At 46.9% G+C, this 20345-nt stretch overlaps 1 protein-coding gene across 15 annotated transcripts in view; it reads left to right on the forward strand.

Moving 5' to 3' along the window:
- TTPAL (alpha tocopherol transfer protein like) overlaps nucleotides 1–20322 on the forward strand; it is a 36151-nt gene extending 15829 nt beyond the window's left edge. For 7 of the 15 annotated variants that reach the window (XM_060618626.3, XM_060618633.3, XM_060618657.3 and 4 more), the window contains 4 exons: nucleotides 8781–9243; nucleotides 11588–11781; nucleotides 13299–13409; nucleotides 16019–20322. In XM_060618626.3, coding sequence (XP_060474609.1) covers nucleotides 8796–9243; nucleotides 11588–11781; nucleotides 13299–13409; nucleotides 16019–16297 — 1032 coding nt within the window. In that variant the 5' untranslated portion in view covers nucleotides 8781–8795 and the 3' untranslated portion in view covers nucleotides 16298–20322. Of the gene's footprint in view, nucleotides 1–5452; nucleotides 5604–6028; nucleotides 6142–8780; nucleotides 9244–11587; nucleotides 11782–13298; nucleotides 13410–15287; nucleotides 15434–16018 lie in introns of those variants that run through there. The other 8 variants (XM_060618688.3, XM_078444055.2, XM_060618597.3 and 5 more) reach the window with 8 other exon arrangements.
- The last annotated feature ends 23 nt before the right edge of the window (nucleotides 20323–20345 follow it).

Raw genomic sequence — 20345 nt, forward strand, 5'->3', positions numbered from 1 at the left:
CAGCCAGCTGCACACATGTCTTTATCTCAAGCTCAGAGAGGTGGCCAGCCCTATTCTGGGCCCTGATTCCAAGATTTGTGAGCAAAAAGCCTTGCACACAGAGTAACAGAAGTCTCTGTCTCCTTGAGGCATGCCAGGCCTATGGGTCACAAGCTTCGCATGACCTCGTGGTTGGGGTCAGGCATGTCTGGTGCTTGCCAAGCCCTTGACTTCTCCCAGCCCTGGTCTGGACACTTCTCAAGCCAAGTCAGGCTCTGGACGGCTGGTTGGGCAACCCACGACCTCAGACTGGGTCAGATCCATCAGATGAGCATCTGTTGAAGAGTATGGAACATTTTGTTCTTTAGAATCCCAAGGGCCAAAGAGTATGAACCCTCCCCATCCACAATTTATGCCCCCCCGCCAACTACCATTTACTCTGGGCAAGTTCCTTTGCCTCAGTCCAATTTTCCCACCAGTCAAATGCAAACCAACAAGCACCTTTGCCTGCCAGGGTTGTTGTGAGATTCAGATAATGAGTGTCAGGGGGTGGCACACACTGGCAGGCACTTGATGGGGGAAGTTATTCGGGCAAACAGGGACGCTGGACCAGTACGTTATATATGCGGGGTTGGCGGTGGCGGGGGGCGGGGGGGAGCATAGACTATGGAGGCAGAGTTCCTGGGTTCAAAACGAGGCTGCTGCACCACCTTCTTCATGACCACAGGTGACTTCTCTGAGTCTCCATTTCTTCTCTGTAAAATGGGAATAAAAATAATAGGGTTACGAGGATGCAGTTAGATGAGATGTACTGGGAATAGTGCCTGGAATGTAATAATCACTTAATAAGCATTAACTACTTTTGATGAGTCAGACATGTTGGTAATGGTGCTGAAATCACACCAGTAAGGCTGTTTGACAGGATTAACAGGGAAGAGAACTCATATTCATTGAGTACCTACTATGTACCAGGCCATATCCATATATTCAAACATGTGTATACGGACACACACACACACACACACACACACACAGTGAGGTAGGTAGTTCTGTTTTCATCTTTTAAAAACTTTATGTTATGAAACAAATCACAGATGTGGAAAATCATACAAATTAAATTTGTAGCTTGGTGATTATTTCAGGGGCAAACGCCCTCATAACCAACACCCAGGTCAAGAAATAAAACTTTGCCAGTGACCCCAGAAGCCCCTCCATGTACCCCATCTCAATCATAGCCCTCCCCCCACAAAAGTAATTAGTAGCCTGACTTTTAGAGTAATTATTTCCTTGCTTAATCATTTGAGTGTGCATCCCTAAGATACTGTAGTTCAGTTTCGCCCATTAGAAGAAACGAAGCATGTGTTTTAAGCCATAGATTCCCCTTATATCTCTTTCTTTTCCTTGAAATTTATCTGTTATGCTGCTTGACCCATAGAGTTCCTCAAAGTCTGGATTTTGTCTCTCAGATCCTCACAGTATATAGTTCAACATGGCCCTTTGACCTCTGCATTACTTGTATATTAGCAGCTGAGTCAGACCCAGTTTCCATCCCTCTGGTGTGATTATAGGTAGTCCTGGGTTCTTTTATCAAGAAGCACATACGTGGCTGGAGTTTGCTCTTTTTTGATATTACCTGCTACTGGGTACAACAGCTACATACATTAATTCATGGCAGCTGGCAAAATAGCAATATTGTATTATTTTGCCTTCCTGCATCAATTGTAGTAGTTTTATAAGAAAATGGTTTTCTTAATCTATTATTTGGTCACTCAGTTCCAAATTGGAAAGGTGGGACAAATACTTGACTCTTTTTTATTTCCATAGTTTCCAAGAATATAATTTGTTTCTCTGCCATCCTCAGAAGACGATCAGTTAGTGTGTTGGCTGAATATCATATGAACTTATTGGAACGTGTTTGATGCATTTCAATTAGTTGTGATTATTAGCTTTGTTGCAGCTGAAATTGTACTATCATCAGGTTGGTTTCTAAGTCCATTTGGTAGCCTCGATGGCTTATGGCTTACAATCAATCCTAAAACTGGTTCTAGGAGATTGTCTGAGCTCAGAATCACGTGCTCTGAAAACAGTGACAGCTCAGGCATTTCTGGCCGCCTTTAGCACATACCCAATGCCCAGATTTCTTTCTCCGGAGACTGGGAAGCTTGGAGGGCAGGATGTTTGCAGCCCTCCAAACCAAAATGCAGAGCAAGCTCCCCTCCCTCTGGTGATCTTTCTGCTCTCGAGTGGGGTGGTCATCACAAGTTAACAGACGTGTCATGATCCAATGTACCAGAACTCTGCACATGCCATTCTACTGAATCCTTCTAAGGACCCTCTGGACAATGGGAACCACCTGCCCCCCATTTTACCCATGAGCAAATGGATCTTTTGGAGGGTTGTTCAGTGTGTGTTACTTCTTTTTTTTTTTTTTTTTTTTTCAACGTTTATTTATTTTTGGGACAGAGAGAGACAGAGCATGAACGGGGGAGGGACAGAGAGAGAGGGAGACACAGAATTGGAAACAGGCTCCAGGCTCTGAGCCATCAGCCCAGAGCCTGACGCGGGGCTCGAACTCACGGACCGTGAGATCGTGACCTGGCTGAAGTCGGACGCTTAACCGACTGCGCCACCCAGGCGCCCCTGGTGTGTGTTACTTCTGAGTGTCCAGTGCAGAAAAGTCAAAGACAGAAGTTCAAATCTCAGCTCAACCATGGATTCATCATATAAACATGGGCAATTTCTTCTTTTTCTCTGAGTCTGCTTCCCAGCCTGTAAGAACAAACAGGCAAAGTAACCTCTTAGGCAAAGTAAAATTGGGGGCTGTGCTGTCATACAGACTTGGGCCCCAAACCAGCTCTTTCATTGACTATCTTGAGCCCCTAGACAAGCGACTTTCCCTTTCTGTACAGGGGAAATGGAAAGATGTTTCCTCATCTGGACAGAGGGAAATCCTAGCTTGCTGTTCACAGGGTTGTAGTAAGGCATAATTGAAATCATACAAGCAAACTATTTAGTAGAGTGCCTGGTGTATATAATCACTCAAAATATGAAAACTCTCTTTTTGTTAATTATCTGAGACTCTTCTAATCCTGAGATAACTTGGTTCCATGATATGTAACACCAAGAGGAACCAAAAGTAATGGCCCTCAATTGAAGGATGGGGCAGGGACTTCTGGGGCATCTCTGAATCTTGTCCCACCCTTCCCCTGCCCTTGAGACCAGGTTCTAGAACAATATTCTTCTCCTCCTGCTGGCAGTATCTGGGATTGCAACCCGGATGGTACCACCAATGGGTCCGGGGTCTGAGTGAAGGGGTTTATCCCAATGACTAGGACAGCATGGTTTGAGTGTATTGGAGAGAGAGAGAGAGAGAGAGAGAGAGAGAGAGAGAAACAGACTGAGTGGGGGAGGGGCAAAGAGGGAGAGACACAATCTCAAGCAGGCTCCGTGCTGTCAGCACAGAGCTTGTTGTGGGGCTCAAACTCACGAACTGTGAGATCATGACCTGAGCCAAGATCAAGAGTCCGACGCTTAACCCACTGAGCCACCACCCCTAGGACAGCATGGTTTGGATAGGATCATCCCTCGCCCTTTGGCACCAGAGCTGTCATTTGTAAAAACACTATATGCCTGGCAAGGGACAAGGTGTTTCCTCTTATGATCTTATTTAATACACTTTTTGCTCATGAGGAACTAGAGGCTTTGGAAATTTGAGTGACTTGGCTACAGTCACATAGATGGGAACAGGGTTGCCAGATAGTGGTAGGCTGGATAATGGCACCCCAAAGATATTATTGTCCTATTCTCTGGAACCTGTTAATATCTTACCTATGTGACAAAAAGAACATTGAAGATGTGATTGAGTTAATGATCTTGAGATGGGAGATAATCCTAGATTATCTGGGTGGGCCCAATGTAATCACAGGAGTCTTTATAAGAGGGAGGCAGGACACATTGTATCTGTACTCAACAATAATGTATTGTACACTTTAAAAATTGTTAAAAGTATAGATCTCATGTTAAGTGTTCTTACCACAAGAAATATTTTTAAAAATTTCAAAGAGGGGTGCATGAGGATCAGAGTCAGTAGATATGTGCCAACAAAAAGTAAGGAGTTGAAGTGATTTCAGGAATGAGCTATGAGTTATGGAATGCAAGTAGCCTCTAGAAGCTAAAGAGGCAAAGAAATGGATTCCCTACTAAAGTCCCCAGAGAAAATGCATCCCTGTCACCACCTTGATTTTAGACTTCCGACCTGCAGAACTGTAATCGAATAAATTTGTGTCGTTTCAAGCCACTATATTTGTAGCAATTTGTTGTAACAGCAACAGGAAACCAATACATAGATGGAGGGAGAAAAATAAACCAAACACAAAAAAATCAGGGTGTCCAGTTAAATTTGAAGTTCTTATAGGTAATAAATTTTTTCATCTAAGTATATCCCAAATGTTGTACAAGACATACTTACACTTAAAAAGAAATTGTTGCTTATTGGAAATTCAAATTTAACTGAAAGTTTTGTATTTTATCCTAGAAGTGGTGGAGCCAGAGCAAGAGTCAAAACTTATGATTCCCAGGCTCCCCCACTTTCCCTAAGAATCTGGGATCTGGCAGAAACTGCCATGCTTTTGTGGCCCTCGTGGATCAGTTCCTATCTCCCTAGAGCTCCTCTTGCCCCTGGGTTGGAGGAAGGAAGAGATTGTATAAGATCATCTCTTGTGTACACATTTGGGCTCTCAGTTCTCCCAGGCCACAGAATTTCTCTCTAGTAATGGTTTTGTGTCTTTTCCCACTTGAAAGAGTGACCCAGGATCTTTGTTTCAAAGCTGTAGTTGCATAAAATATATGTTGGTGGTGGTGGTTGGGGGGGGGGGTGGTGGTGATGGTGCTGGGGGTTTTAATGAACGGGGATGGGGCAGCAAAGCCTTTTCCAAGCTACCACTTTCTGAAGGACTTTATGAGTCCCAAAGCAGGAAACAAACAATACTCAATAGGGATTTCAAAGCAAGAATCATGTTACAGATGAGGAAACTGAGGCCTGAGGTAACTCAACTTCAGACCGATGTCCTCTAGGCTGGCATCTCCCCCTTTGCAGCAGCCAGTCCTGAAGCAAGAATCCTGACATGCTAATCTAAGATGTCTGGGTTGGAAGCCCTTTACTTCACCAATTGCCAATTCCCCCTCCATGAAATACGGGGATTCCATAAATAGGATAATAAGACAATGGGTGTAAAACACCAGCTACATGGAGGTATGTTCTCAGAAATGGTAGCTTCCTTCCTTCTTTCTTTGGGCCTCCCTGACCCCGACTGTACACCCAAAGCAGCTCAGGCTCCCTGACCCTGCCAACTAGCCTCTCCGCAGGACTGAGTCCTCCAGAGCACAGACTTGGCCGCTAGGTGGGGACAGAGGGCCGGCACTGCGGCGGGACGATGCACATGCGCACTCACGGGCGGCGCCTCGCCTTCCCACGCCCCGCGTACGTCACTTCCGGCGCGAGGGGCCGGGCCGGCCGGGAAGGGAGTGCGGGTCGGTTTTGTGTGCGCTGCCGGACGAGGCTCCCGCCGCCGATTGACCCGCGCTCCGCCCCGTAGCCGGGCCGGTGAGTGCCCGCGAGACCGCCCGTGTGTCATGGGGGTCGGGGAGAGGGACCCCTGAGAGGGAGGGGAAACCGGAAGTGAAGGGACCCGAGGAGAGAGACCCCAGGAAATGGGACACCTGGGGAAGGGGTGACAGCCGGAAGTGGGGGGCCTCAGAAGGTTGTCGACGGGACGTGGGGTCTCTGGGGCTCCAGAAACGATGGCTTCCTGGCCTCCTCTTGGTGGGGTGGGGAGGAAGGCGATGGGTTCCAGGTGAGGAAGATTCCAGGCTTCACCGTAACAAATGGTGTTTGCACCCATCCATACGCCCATCCATCAGTTCATTCTGGAGACTGACTGAGTCCTGCTCTGAGCTTGACACTACCGAGGCCCTGGAGATTAAACAGGAAGCTCCAGGGGGAGGTAGAGCCCAGCATGGGGCTAGACGCATCCCTGCTCTGGCTCACTAGGTGTGTACCCTCCAGCACATCACTTGACCTCATATCGTCCGCTAATATTTACAGAGCACCGTCATGTGCCAGGCTAGGCCTATAGCCTATGGACACTACAGTCTGTCTCCCAGGTAAGCACTGGATTGAGGTTACAGGCATCTGTTGGTGACTCCATGGAAACAGCCCAGGGTGGGTCCTGTGAACCAGGAATGTTGTTTCATTCCTCACTTAGCATTCCTCCGCCAAGCCGATTCCACTCATTCAGCAAATATTTATGGAGTGCAGATTATGTGTCTGACACTTTGTTAGGTGCTGGGTTTAGGGTGATGAACAAGACAGATAATGGATGCTGCCCACAAATTGCCTACGGTTATAACAGAGGGAGAATGCTATGCTAAAGAGCCGGTGGGGAGGCTCCTACCCTGGCCTGGAGTTGAAGAAGTCTTCCTGCTTCAAGCACCATCCTCTCTTCCCTGGGTTACTTCTGTAGCCTCTGAATGGTCTCTTTCTTTGCTTCTGTCCTTATCCCCTTACAATCCATTTGGGAGACAGCCGGGTGATCCTTTAAAATATAAATCAGATCACGTCACTCCACTCAGATAGCCTCCACCAAACTCAATAACAAAGTTCTTAATGGCCCTGAAAGCCCTGTGCCTATGGGGCCCTCAGTACCTCTATAAATTCATCTGCTAATACTCTCCACCTGGCTCGTTTGGCTCTAGCCAGACTGGCCTCCTGTCTGTTCTTCGCAAAAGCCAGGTGTGTTCCTGCCTGTGGCTTTGCCCTTATTCTCCAGATACCTACATGGCTTGTTCCCTCATCTGCTTCGTTTTGCTCAAATGTCATTTGGGTGAGGACTTCTCTGACCATCCTATTTAAAATTGCAGCCCCAATTCCCAGGTACCTCCAAGCCCCTTCCCTGCTTTACTTCTCATCATAACACTTTTGTCTGGTAGATTACACAGTTTATTTCACTTATAGTCTGCCTCTCCCGCTAGAATCTAAGTTCAACAAAGGCACTTTTTTTTTTTTTTTTGCTTGTTCACTAGTGTATCTCCAGTGCCCGGAGGAGAGCCTGGTACATAGGAAGTACTCAATATTTGTTGAGTGAATGAAGTGGCATTTAAGTGGGACTTAAGGATGAATGAGTATTAGGTGAAGAACTGGAGGAAAAGCATGCTGATCACAGAAAACAGGATGTGAACAAGACAAGAAAACCCAGCTTTGGAAGGGAGTGAAAGCAGCTGGGTGGGGCTGGAGGTTAGAATGCAAGGGACAGAGCGGGCAGACCTAACATTTAGGGGGAGTTACCTGGTCACCGCCCACATGAAGAGACCCCTGAGATGGTCCTTGCTTTCCTGGTTGAGCTTGGGAGTCAGGGATCGGTGGCAGTCTGTGGACAAGAGCTTGGGCTTTGGAACTGGGCAGCTGCTACCACCTTATTCCTGGAATATCTAAAAACAGCTGTTTTGTTTTTGTTTTTTATTCAATAAATGTATTAGTTCAGATCTTCCAAGAAGCAGACACCAGGATGAGGTGAGACAGGCAAGAGATGAATTGGAGGCAGTGCCTGTGAAGCATAAAAGGGAGGGGAACTGGAGAAGTCAGGGAGAGCCTTCAGACAATGATCCGAATCTACCCCCTGAGAGGGAGGTTTGGGTAGGAGGTCATGGACTGCAGTCCCACGGAAGTTTCGGCCAGGCTGATCAGGAGTCTTCAAGGCAAAGTTGCCTGTTAGAGGAAGCCCGCGTTTCACTCAGTCACTGGCTGGGGACAGTCTGTGGAAAGTGTGGCATCTACCTGGATGGTGGATCCAGAGGGCTGGCAGCTTGGGTCATTCATCAGTTATGCTCCATCCCAGCGGGAGAGTCCATCAGCATGGTTTCACGGCCATCAGGATAAGTCCTACGTGTATATGGTAGAAAAGTCAAATGGTACAGTAATAAGTCTCTCTCTTTAAATGTCCAGCTGTCCAGTACTGCTCCCTAGACAGAACCATTGATAACAGTTTTCTTGTATTTCCTTCCAGAAATTGTAGGTGCATTCACAAGTATATATGAATACATTTTTAAAATATAAATGAGATTATACCCATTATTCTGCATCTTGCTTTCCTTTCCGTAGTGTGTCATTTATAAAGGCCTGCTTAATTCCTTTTTATGAGTGAATAGTATCCCATTCTTATAATATTTAACCAGTCTCCAACTGGTATGCAGTTAAAATGTTTCCTATCTTTTCCCATTATAATTAGCACTTGAAGTGATCATCCTTGGGTGTCTGTTTTGCACACACATGCAAGTGTATGTCCTAGAAACGGGATGCTGGGCAACAGGTGTGTGGTTTTAAATTGTGGCCCGTATCGACAAGCTGCCCTCCGAAGAGGCTATGCCAGTTTATTCTCTGACCAACAGCAAGCATATCAGCAAAAATATCAAGTATTTTCACCAGTTTCAGACTTTTGATTCACATTTCCTTAATTATGAGTAGACTGAGCAACCGTCCCTACATCTGTCAGCAAGGCCACGGTGTTTGGTGAGGAGTGTCCATGCCCTGCTGTAGCTGCCCGGGGGCCTCCGTGGAAATGTGGGCTTCGTTCAGTCTGGGGTTGGACCTGGGCACGTGGTTCAGATCAGTTCGTTGCCCCAGTTGAGAACCACTGCTCTGACAAAAGTGTGCCTGTCCCCCCCTCCCCCCCCCCCCACATTGTGCTGCCCTGAAACGAGCAGGGCCGGGCTCTGTTAACTTGGCTTTGGGGTTGGTGTCTTGGCAGGGATCCTGGTAGCTAATGTCCGAAGAAAGCGACTCTCCGAGGACCAGCCCCTCTGCGGCCTCACTCTCAGAGAATGAGCTGCCGCCGCCACCTCCCGAGCCCCCGGGCTATGTGTGCTCACTGACAGAAGAACTGGTCACCAAAGCCAGAGAAGAGCTGCAGGAGAAGCCAGAATGGAGACTTCGAGACGTGCAGGCCCTCCGTGACATGGTGCGGAAGGAGTGTCCGAACCTGAGCACGTCCCTGGATGACGCCTTCCTGCTGCGCTTCCTCCGAGCCCGCAAGTTTGATTACGACCGGGCCCTGCAGCTCCTGGTCAACTACCACAGCTGCCGGCGAAGCTGGCCCGAAGTCTTCAATAACCTGAAGCCCTCGGCCGTAAAGGATGTCCTCGCTTCTGGCTTCCTCACCGTGCTGCCCCACACCGACCCCCGCGGCTGCCATATCCTCTGCATCCGCCCAGGTATCACCCTAGACTCTTCGGGCGCGTGCATCCCGGCCGTTTGCGATGTTGTGTGTCTGGCGCCCTCTCTCCCTTATATTTTCCTGTTTGTTTTCTCCCTGTTACAGCCAAAGCTCTTCTGATTACAAATGACAAAAAACTACTCAACCTGGCTTAGGAAAAAAAAAAAAAAAGGGAGGAGTTAGTCTAGAAAGACATGAGCATCCCGAGGAACCAGCGAGCTGAAGGTGTAGCTCTCACTGAGCCCGGCACCCCAGAACCAGGATCCAGTTCATTCCCCCATCGTGAACTAAGCCAGCCATTCTCCCTGTCCTGCCTGTGTCTGTCAGTCTGTGCATCTCTCTGGGCCACACGTTCCTGCTGTCCTGTGCATATCTTCTTCATCCTTCATTCTGTAGAGTGGCTTTTGCTTCCTCTGTGCACATGGTGAGATCTGGTATCGCTCCACGCACAGTCCTGGTTTCTAGCGATGGCAGTCTGGTGGGCTGAGAAGACTGCCTCGGTCACAGGGTACAAAGCAGGGCTGCCAGGAGCCCCCCACCCCATCCCTCCTTTGTGAGTAGGTGAGGTAGACATCAGTGGGGGTGGGCAGTCCAGTCTGTCCACCCTGTGCCTCCTCCCACCCCCTCCTTTCCTCTACTTTGTTAAGCCATCCATGGACTTTAGATTCTGTTTTCCATCTTAGCACTTTGTGGTATTAATCAGGACATCTCGTAACACTCCTCTTAAAAGGACGCCTGAAGGGGAATAGAGACCTCCCTGTGCCTTCCTCTGCCTTGAAGTTCCATGTCACCAGGTGCTTTGGTCATTTACCAAACCCTCTTTGGAGATTAAACCATCCTCTTGAGCCCTTAGTGTGTCCCAGGCACAGTGTTAACTGATTTATCTGCTATTTTAGACACTTGCCAAAACTGGGATTGTTTACCTTATTTTTTATTTTATTTTAAAATAAGCAATGCAGTGGAGATTTTAGGGCATCGGGAGCCCTAGGAGATTTTAGGGCATCGGGAGCCCTAGGAACCAGTCAGCTGTGGTTTTTTTTTAATTTTTTTTTTTTTCTGCTACTCCTCTGTACTCAACTCATAAGGATATTACAAAACAGATTAGCACACTGATTTCACCTCTTTGCTTGCGTGGTTTCAACCCTTTGCTTGCGAGGTGGATTTTCCCGATGTGTCTAGAGCAGAGCTAGACCCTTCCCACCAATGCAACTTTTTAGGAGGAGGCATACACAGGAGGTTTTGTTGTCAACTGGCTATTAGCTTTGCCTTTTTATAAGCTCTTTTGGGACATATGTGACTGAAAAGGATGACATCCAGTTATGTAGAAGCAGCTCTAATTGGCAGCAACATTAAACAGCAAACTGGCACAGTTTTTGGACAAAGACTTTTTCCGTAGGAATGTTGCGCATATTTCATATCCCCTTGGTGGTGACAGTCACGTGGAGTTTTATCTTCCTAAGAAAAGGACACACCGGTCTTGGTGGGATTTTCTTGAGAATAGTGGTTAATAGTCAAAAGTTGTCATTTCCATCTTCTTCCCAGAGAAAGGAAGGACTCCTTAAATATATAGGGAATATTAAAGAAGCATCCAGAAAGGGGACTTTGCTCAAACCACAGCACTGGAAAGCTGTCTCTATCTCTGCCTCCCTTGGTACAGGCTTCAGTGTCAGGCCAGCTCTTGCCTCGTGGGGCCCCTGAGTCTCTGGCTCCTGGCCTCACCACTACCAGAGGGAAGAGAGATCTTTTCTTTCCAAAGGGCCGAGGTCCCAGAATTGAGTCCCTTTGGCTCTGTTTGATCTGGCTTGGATCACATGCTGTGGCTAGGAGGAGGTAAGACCCGCATTGACCAAGCCCACCTCTGCAGTCAGGAGTCAGGTCAGTTTTACCCAAACTTGCTCGGATAGCATGGAAAGAGGTAGCTCAGGGTGAAGGTATAAAAATCTGGGGACACATCTGTTGGCAGAAGGCACAGATGTCCATTAAGGTTAGTGTTATTATCCCATTCTGCTGAGGAGATGTGGGCTCAGAATGAGGAAGTAACTCACCCAGGGTCACACAGCTAGTTAGTTGCAAACCCCTGGGTGTGTCTGACTTCAGAGCTGATGCTTTTAACCACAGCACCCAATGGCATTTCCACTTCACAATGTGTTGCTGTATTTGGAATTAAGAACATCAGCTGTTGCTTAAGGCGTCCCATTTACTAACCTAAACAGAGTCAGGCCAGTAGAATATCTTTCTTTCCATCTTTAAACAAGAGTTCTAGCAAGGAGATCAATCTTAGCCTGTGGGTTACCTGTTTGTATTCATCTCTGTAACATTCTGTCTGTTTCTTATGACCTCAGACAGATGGATACCGAGCAACTATCCAATTACCGAAAACATCCGAGCCATATACTTGACATTAGAAAAACTCATTCAGTCTGAAGAAACCCAGGTGAATGGAATTGTAATTCTTGCAGACTACAAAGGAGTGAGCTTATCAAAAGCATCTCACTTTGGCCCTTTTATAGCCAAAAAGGTGATTGGCATCCTTCAGGTATGGCCCTTGTCTGTTGTGTGCCTGCTCCATGATGGTTTTGGCTTTCCCCAGGGCCTGTCCGTTTACCACAGAGCCCACGTGCTACACAAACCCCACTTCTCCAATGACCTGAAAGATGCAAAAGCATTATGGGAAGAAATGTAGGTGCCCTATTTACCACACACTCTCGTCAGGTTCTCCAGTAGTTTCTGAGGTGCCTTCAGTCTGGGCAAGATCAGCTTTAGGGCAAGAGCCCAAACAACCAGAGAAATGCTTTCTGCACGTTTTTTGAGGGGTTCTTTGCTCCAGAAGACAGAGGAGCACTTTGAACAAATGAAACTGAAAATCTGTGTTTCCGTCTGACTGCTAGAGCCTGTCCTGCCCTCTGGGACCTAGGGCCGGGGAGCCTTTTGGACTGTTTTGGACAGATGCTTTCACATTTCGCGTGTTCTGTATTTCAGAACACAAGTGCCGGGAACCGGAAAGTTCCTCCCATATGTGCACAGTGTTCAACGGTTTGCAGTGTGCTTTTATAGTCATTATCTCATTCAGTCCTACAGGGAGTCCTCTGAGATAGACAAGGCAAGAATTTGTGTTCCTTTTTAGTATACGTGCTGCCTAAGCAAGCACGAATTACTTTTCCTTTTAGGTGGATGGGGACCCCAAGCCCTCACAGGCGTAGCCTGGCCTGAGTCTCCCAGCTGTAACAGTTTTGGCTCCTCATTCCCCCCGACTAGCTTGTGGGTGCAGTCTCTCGTGAGCTGTGGGGCACCAGACAAATAACAGTTTCCTCTCCGAATCCCACAATGTGTGTAAGCCCCTACTGTTACCAGGCTGATTATTTCGACATCAGTGTTACATTTGGTCGTTATCAGAAATGTGAATTCTGGTGACGAGCTAATACTCTGGCTTTCCTGAGCTCCCACTCTTCTTTTGATCTACTGTGTAGATTCAAGTATCAGCATAATGAGTTTGGATCATATTTTCTAGTCTTGGAAGGTAATCTGGGGGAAAAAAAGTCCCAGGGTTAAATAAGTTTGGGAGGTGCGGTGTAGCATGTCCCTTTCTTGTGAATGTGACTGTAAACATTTGCATGTGAACAGTGTCACATTTAAGGAAACTATGTGACTCTGTGATCTGCTACTCTCAAACCTACCTACTGTGGAACCTTTTTTCCAATCACACCTAGTACTGTCCTGAGAAATACTCTTTGGGCGACACTGATCCTGAAGGTCTGATGTTTGCTACATTGATCCACAGGCTCTGGCCTTTTTATGCCCCCCCTCGCCCCCCTTCCACCCCTATAAGAGGAGCAGCTCTGCACTTATTTGCCTAAGTCTAGGTCCCAAGAGACTCTTTCTCTGAGGCTTGTCTTCCTGGCTAGACCCCACGTGGGCCATCTTTGATGAGGCCCTGAGAATCACACCAAACCAATTTGGGGGCCTAATGAAGAAGACTTAAATGAGAAAGGCAGACTGTGGAAACAGTCTGCAGGCACCCGACCTGTTCTAACACCTCCTTCCCTTCCCTCACAGGATGGCTTCCCCATTCGGATAAAAGCAGTCCATGTAGTGAATGAACCTCGAATATTTAAAGGCATTTTTGCCATCATAAAACCATTTCTGAAGGAGAAAATAGCAAACAGAGTAAGTGATGATTCTGTTAACTTGATACTTTAACTTTTTTTTTGTTTTTGCTCCTTTATTGGTGACATTGATAAACTTCTTTATTATTTTTGCCCTGGAGTGATTAATTTGGAAAGTACAGAGTTACAGATAAACTAAATGAACAGTCTTTTCTGTGAGAAGAAGATAAAATTAATCAGAATATTTGGCAGTGGAGAGAGCAGAGTGGGATTGGTATCGTAAGAGCTTCTCTGCTCTGTAGTCATTTAGACTTTTTAATATCCTGGCCTGGGCACTGCGAACCAACATTGTATTTTGTGTGCAAGAGGGCATGGAAAAGCGTAGTATCAGGCAGATAGTTGAAAAGTTATGGCGATTTCTTACTACAGCTTCTTGGGCTTTAAAAACGCTATTTTCGGGGCGCCTGGGTGGCTCAGTCGGTTGAGCGGCCGACTTCAGCTCAGGTCATGATCTCACGGCCCGTGAGTTCAAGCCCCGTGTCAGGCTCTGTGCTGACAGCTCAGAGCCTGGAGTCTGTTTCAGATTCTGTGTCTCCCTCTCTCTGACCCTCCCCCGTTCATGCTCTGTCTCTCTCTGTCTCAAAAATAAAATAAACGTTAAAAAAAAAAATTTAAAAAAAACCAAAAAAACGCTATTTTCAAGGCCTCCCATTTACCTGATTTGTTGTCTTGCTATATCAAGTTTGTGGAATAATTCAAGGTTTATGAGATTTGTGAGTTGTAGCTTACCTGTTATTTAACAAAGGATAGATGGTTCTGACCTAGGAGAGCCACGTCTTCTCCCTCAGCCTCTCTGAGGACTGCAATTAAATGTGGTTCATATTTTTCTCCTTCTTCCCCAGGCCTATGAATATTATGGTCCCTCCAAAGATGGTCTTGAATTTTGTACTCTTTTCCTGTTTTTTATTTAAAAAAAAATTCTTTTGTTTTTTTTTTTTACATTTAGTCATTTTTGAGAGACAGAGACACAGCACAAGTGGGGGAGGAGCAGAGAGAGGAGGAGACACAGAATCCAAAGCAGGCTCCAGGCTCCGAGCTGTCAGCACAGAGGCCAACACGGGGCTCGAAATCATGAGCTGTGAGATCATGACCTGAGCCGAAGTCGGACGCCTAACCAACTGAGCCACCCAGGCGCCCCATGTACTCTTTTTCAAAGAGGAAACACATAGAGATAGAATCTCAGGGTTGCAGGAGAAGGAATTTAAAATCCAGACAAGGGGGCACCTCACTGGCTCAGTCAGTAGAACATGCAACTCTTGAATCTTGGGGTTAGAAGTTCCAGCCCCATGTCGAGTGTAGAGATTACTTAAAAATAAAATTTTAAATAATAGTAATAATAAAATAAAATCCAGATTCCGGGACCTTTTTCCTGAAGATTTTAACTCCAGTTTAGGGGTGAAGCCCAAGAGTCTGTTTTTAAACTCTACTTAAGGTAATTCTGATGCAGTTTGGCTTGAGAATTGCTAACTTAGTAGCATCCCTGCCTAGTACCTGGAGATACTGTTTGGAACCTTTTTTTTTTTTTTTATTCTATTTTAAAATTTTTTTTAAATGTGTATTCATTTTTGAGACACAGAGCACGAGCGGGAGAGGGGCAGAGAGGGAGGGAGACACAGAATCCAAAGTGGGCTCCAATCTGTCAGCACAGAGCCCGACACGGGGCTCGAACTCACAAACTGTGAAATCATGACCTGAGCCAAAGTCAGATGCTTAACCAACTGAGCCACCCAGGCACCCCAGGCTGCCAAAGCAGCCTTTGGAAGAGGCCTTTTATACCTATGAAATGACCGTATCTGTGGTCCATTATCCTGTTCATTTCATCCTTCATATGCTCATTCACTCATTCAAAAATATGTATCACTTAACTACTATGTACAAGTATGTTCTAGATGAGCAATATATAGACCAAAATCTCTGCCCCCTGGGAACCTTGCATTCTAGAGAGAGACACGGACAGCGGATGTGTATTACCTAGTATTAAAATGTGGTAAGTGCTATGGAGAAAAATTCAGCAGAGAAATGGGATAGTACAGAACGGGGGCAAGGGGTTGTAGCCTTCAACAGGGTGGTTAGAGGTGGCATCGCTGAGAAGCTGGCCTTGAGCAAAGACCTGAGGGAGTGAGCATAAAGATAAGAGAATCAGCAGTGGCACTGCCCTGAGGTGGGAGCACATCCGCAGAGGGAGGAGGGAGACAGAGGAGCAGCAAGGGCAAGACTATGCCAGGCCCTGTGGGCGTGAGGTGGGAGCGTTGGCAGGTTGTACAAAGAGGAGCGGCACCGTCCAGCACTGAGAAGAGCTGAGATTGTAGGACAGGCTGTGAGTAGGAAGACCAGGTCAGAAGCTATCGTGGGAAACCAGGGGAGAAGCCCTAGCGGCATGGTTCCAAAGGGGTCGAATCTCGGATATATTTTGAAGGGCCAGCCAACAGTGCGTGGGTTATAAGGAAGGGAATTAAGGGTCCTCGGGCTTTTTGAGGAACTGGAAGGGCGAAGTTGCCGTCAACTGTTCCTTTATAAGGTCAGCAGATGTCTGAGCGCCTACCTATCCTGCAGGCCACCGATCCTGATTAACCTGAGGACACGTGTGTTTCCATCTCATCCCCCCTTTAGTTTTTCCTCCACGGGTCTGACCTGAACTCTCTCCACACAAACCTTCCAAGAAGCATCCTCCCCAAGGAGTATGGGGGCACGGCTGGAGAGCTAGACACCACCGCCTGGAACGCGGTGCTGCTGGCCTCGGAGGAGGACTTTGTGAGAGAGTTCTGCCAACCTGTTCCCGTCTGTGACAGCATCCTGGGCCAGGCCCTGCCGCCCGAGGGGCTAAGCTCAGATGCGCAGTGTGATGATTCCCTGCGGGCTGTGAAGTCACAGCTATACTCCTGCTATTAGCCAGTCCTCTGTGAGTGCCACCATCTTTAAATCCTTGCCTTTTGCTTTGGAGAGGCACAAGGAGAATTTGAGGTGCCACGGAGTCAGTCTTGCTCCTTGTCATTGAATTGCATCCTGTGGGGCTCTGAGGCTGAGCCACGGGGTAAGCCATTGGTTACTTGAATTAATCCACGGAAGACACGGAAAATGTCCTCAGTGATTCCCAAATGTTTGGAATCTCGGTTTGCAACCATTAATCTGGAAGCTGTATCTGGTTCTTACAGATGTCGGAACAGGAAAAACCAGGACCAAAGTCACTTTGGTCCCACATTCAGGAGAAAACAACCTGACTGGCCAGTGGCGACACGCCTGTGAAATAACTTGGCCAAGCCTACCAGGTGGCCACACGTGAGACTTTGGGAATTTGTCTTTCGCATGAACCCTAACTAAAGACCTCTGTTGCTCATCGTGAAATTTCTAGTTTGAGGTCCAGACCCCAGCTGCCATCACCGCGTTTGGAAAGCACCTTAACTCAATCGTGGGAGCATCAGGACATAAGCAGCACTTCATGATCAAATTTGGGAGCGAGACTTCAAAGCACCTCTGGGATTCACTGGTTGACTCTTGCAATAGAAACTGAAGTTTTCCCAAACCCATAAAGCCTTAGCCCTTGTTCTCAATAGAATCATACAGGATCCTAGAGGTATATGATTTTACTCAACCTGAAACACTGGATGTGAGGCCTGAGTAGCTAAAAGAATTCTGGCCCAAGAATTAAGAGACCAGGGCTCCAGCCCCAGATGTGTGACTGTAGACAAGACCTGGGCCTCTGTGGGCCTCACCTTTCTCATCTGTAAAATGAGGCTGGATGAAATGATGCCTAGGGCTTTGGCATGACATTCTGGGATTTGGTTTAGTTACTGAATGTTAGATGTTGGCTTTCTGCCTAGAAAAATTGGTTTTCTTGCCTCTAGATGCAAGTGGTTGGATCTTGTTTTGTGGTACATCTGGGCCTCTCCAAGAGGCGTATGTCACCATCTGGCCCTGCCTTTAAGGAAACTAGTATGTATATTCTTGGGACCTGGCGATAACGAACTTCCTTCTTGTAGGGAGGATTAAACTTGAAAAGGGCAGGTGAGATGACCAGGGTTTGTATGAATTCCTTCTATCCCTGAGGCTCTGGTGGTACCTTGTAAACCTGGCAGTGGGGAATGGTTAAATGACTTGAGTGGGATTCTTAAATTTTGGTCTCTGGAAATGATTGCAAGGGCAGGTTATTGCTGGATCACTTCTGGGGCCCCCACCCTCGCAGACCGTCTTGAGTCTCTGCCTCTGGTGTGGGTGGACAGACCTTATCCAGCGAGACTGAATGTTAGTTCTGCGTTTCAGCACTTTAGACCTTTTCTGTCAAAAATTTAGCCTTAGCCCACGCATCAAATTAAGTGGTTCATTTGGTGGCTTTTGACCTATTTTCTTTTGTATTCATTCCTTGAAAGTCATGGCGTTAAAAAGTGACGAGTACTGTGTGTTGTGTAAGTACCTTCTCCATGCATTTACTAGACCACCAGGCAAGGGGGACAGCTCAGTTAGGTAGAGAACGGTACTCTGAAATGCAAAGGCCAGTCTATTGTTAATAAGCTCTTCATCTGTATAGTACTGTTTAAATGTCTGGAGAAGTTGGTGGTGGAAATTATTCACCTCATTAGTGCCAATTCCAGAGAAAGATCCTTTCACCATAGATACTAACCCTGAATCCTCGTGGGACCTGGCATAGCTGGAAATACCCAAGTGCATACCCCTGGCAGCCTCCGGTTCCATCTGCTGATGACAGTGTGACCAGCATTGCTGAAGAGATCAAAATAGCACAAGTAGGATGACTAAAGTAGATGGTTCAGAACCCAACTGCTTGGAGGTGGGAATTGGTTAGAGGCTTTCTCACATCTCAAAGAGGAAAGAGTTTAAAAAACAAAACCAACAGCAAGCTACAATGAAGGACAAATGAACCATTTGGCCCCACCAGGTTTCCAAAGTTTAAACTCTGTATTGCATTCCTGGCCGGTTTTGCCCGTGTCTATTTGACTGCAGAAGTTTACATGTATTTAAGCTCACCTGGACAAGTATGTCAGAGACCAGGATGCTGCCCGTTTCCGAGGCCTCTCCAGTTGGACCAAGGAGCTGTTGCATTCAGCTTCTGAAAGGAGTCAGAGCTAAGATCTGTCTGCCTTCTGCAGCTTCAAAGAGAGATCAAATAGCTTTGACACCTCAGGAGGTTTGAACCAAGCTGTGAAACTGGGACTGCTTGGGTGAAAATCAAGGCAGTTTCTGTGTGGCTTCGCCAGGCATTTGTGTAAAGTTTCCCTAGCAGGGTGAGGGAACAACCAAGGGAGCACCCAGTGAGCCTGACTCGGTAGTGGGGGTACACTGATGGGCCAAATGAGGGAGCATCCGGAGACCTGGGAGTGTCTTCCTTCAGGGAAAAATTCTGGCCCATTTCACCAACACCTGAAAAGTAACTTTTCCCCAAATTCAGGGCACTGTGGTATAGAAAAGGGAAAGGAATGGTGTATCAGGAGACCCGAGTAATGGCTTTATGTTACCGTGGCCTTGGATGAGCCACTGAACACCCCTGAATCACATGATAAAAAGGATCTACACTCAGCTCTGAACCCTCTGTTTTCGGCATCAATTGGCTTTACTGCTACAGGGACATTGTACTCTGCCTTTTGGAGGCCTTTCCTGCCTCCCCCCTCCTCCCCTGCCAATCTGGGTTACTTTATAGGAAATGTAGGTCTGAATGAATCGACATCTGAAGCTGTCGATGCCAAATGACTCTGTCAACTTAGGTAAGATGGGGGTCTTCTTCCTCTTCTTATACAGAATCTGGAAAATTGTGTCTCTTCCTGGAATCCTATTCTGCCTTCACAGGGGGAGGCTGGAAGAAAGCTACGGAAACAACTGTGCACACCTCTGGCTTCTCTGGAGTTTATTTGCTTTTGGCAGAAGTGGCTTTAGCGTCCCCAGACTTCATCTTGCTTTTACAAGGAGCCACATGTCCTTAGAGGTTTACAAACACTTCGGCTTGTTAAGATACTACATTTCTGCCAGAGAGAGAGCACAGCAAGAGGTATTGTCCCTGAACTCCTGTAACATACTGAGCCTTTCTGAATTCTCCCTGGGTGGGCAGTTTCTTTAAATGCCACGGGATTCTCAAGGTCAGTCATGAGATTACTTTTTCATTTGGGGAGGCAAAACCTGTAGTACTGTTGTGGCATTATTAGAATACTTCATTTTAAAGTGTTCAGCTTTTAAGGTTTTCTCTCGAAGCCCCCTCTTCCATTTAGGAAGTGAAGTGTTAACCAAGGTCATGGCGTAAGTGTGGCTGTTCTGTGGCCTGAGATATGTGGAGACACCAAACAGAAACCTCTCAGCTGTTCGGGAAAGGTGTCCGTTCTGGTGATGCCTCTCAGTGTGGGGATCTGGTAATTTCATAAATCCATAAATCCAAAGTAAATTCCTTCCTATTCTCCCGACTCAGCAATGGTTTGCTTGACAGGCCAAGTAACGGGCGTCATCAGATCCAAATTCCTCCTTAACAGATCTGGTTCCACAGGAAGGCCCGGTGTGGCTCGTGGATGGAGATGCTAGTGATGAATTTACCGTTTGACAGCTGCTTTTCCTTTGGTCTCCCTGGCCAGCATGTTTAGCTGGGCAGAAACTCAGCTGCCATTGGGGATTCTTGTGGATTCGCTTACAGCTCGTGGCAGTGGAATACCCACAACCTCTCTCCGACACCACTCCGACAGGGCCGGAAGGTGGGCTAATTTTCTGACCAGACTGGGGCACCGTTTCAGCCGCTGGTCACATTCCTCGCTTCAAACTGAAATTCAGTTTAGCTTTGAGTGTATGGACACGTGGTGGAGGATTCATCTACTTCAGTGTTTGTTCTGACCAAAAAGTTTATTTTTCTAGTGCATTTTCTAAGTCAAAGTGGTGAAAACATGTAACTTTAGTATGCATGACTGGGTCTGAAACAATAAAAAATCCCCGTAGGTTATGCGTGGAGTCCTTT

Source organism: Panthera onca, chromosome A3 (assembly GCF_046562875.1).
Source record: "Panthera onca isolate mPanOnc1 chromosome A3, mPanOnc1 haplotype 2, whole genome shotgun sequence".
NCBI lineage: Eukaryota > Metazoa > Chordata > Mammalia > Carnivora > Felidae > Panthera > Panthera onca.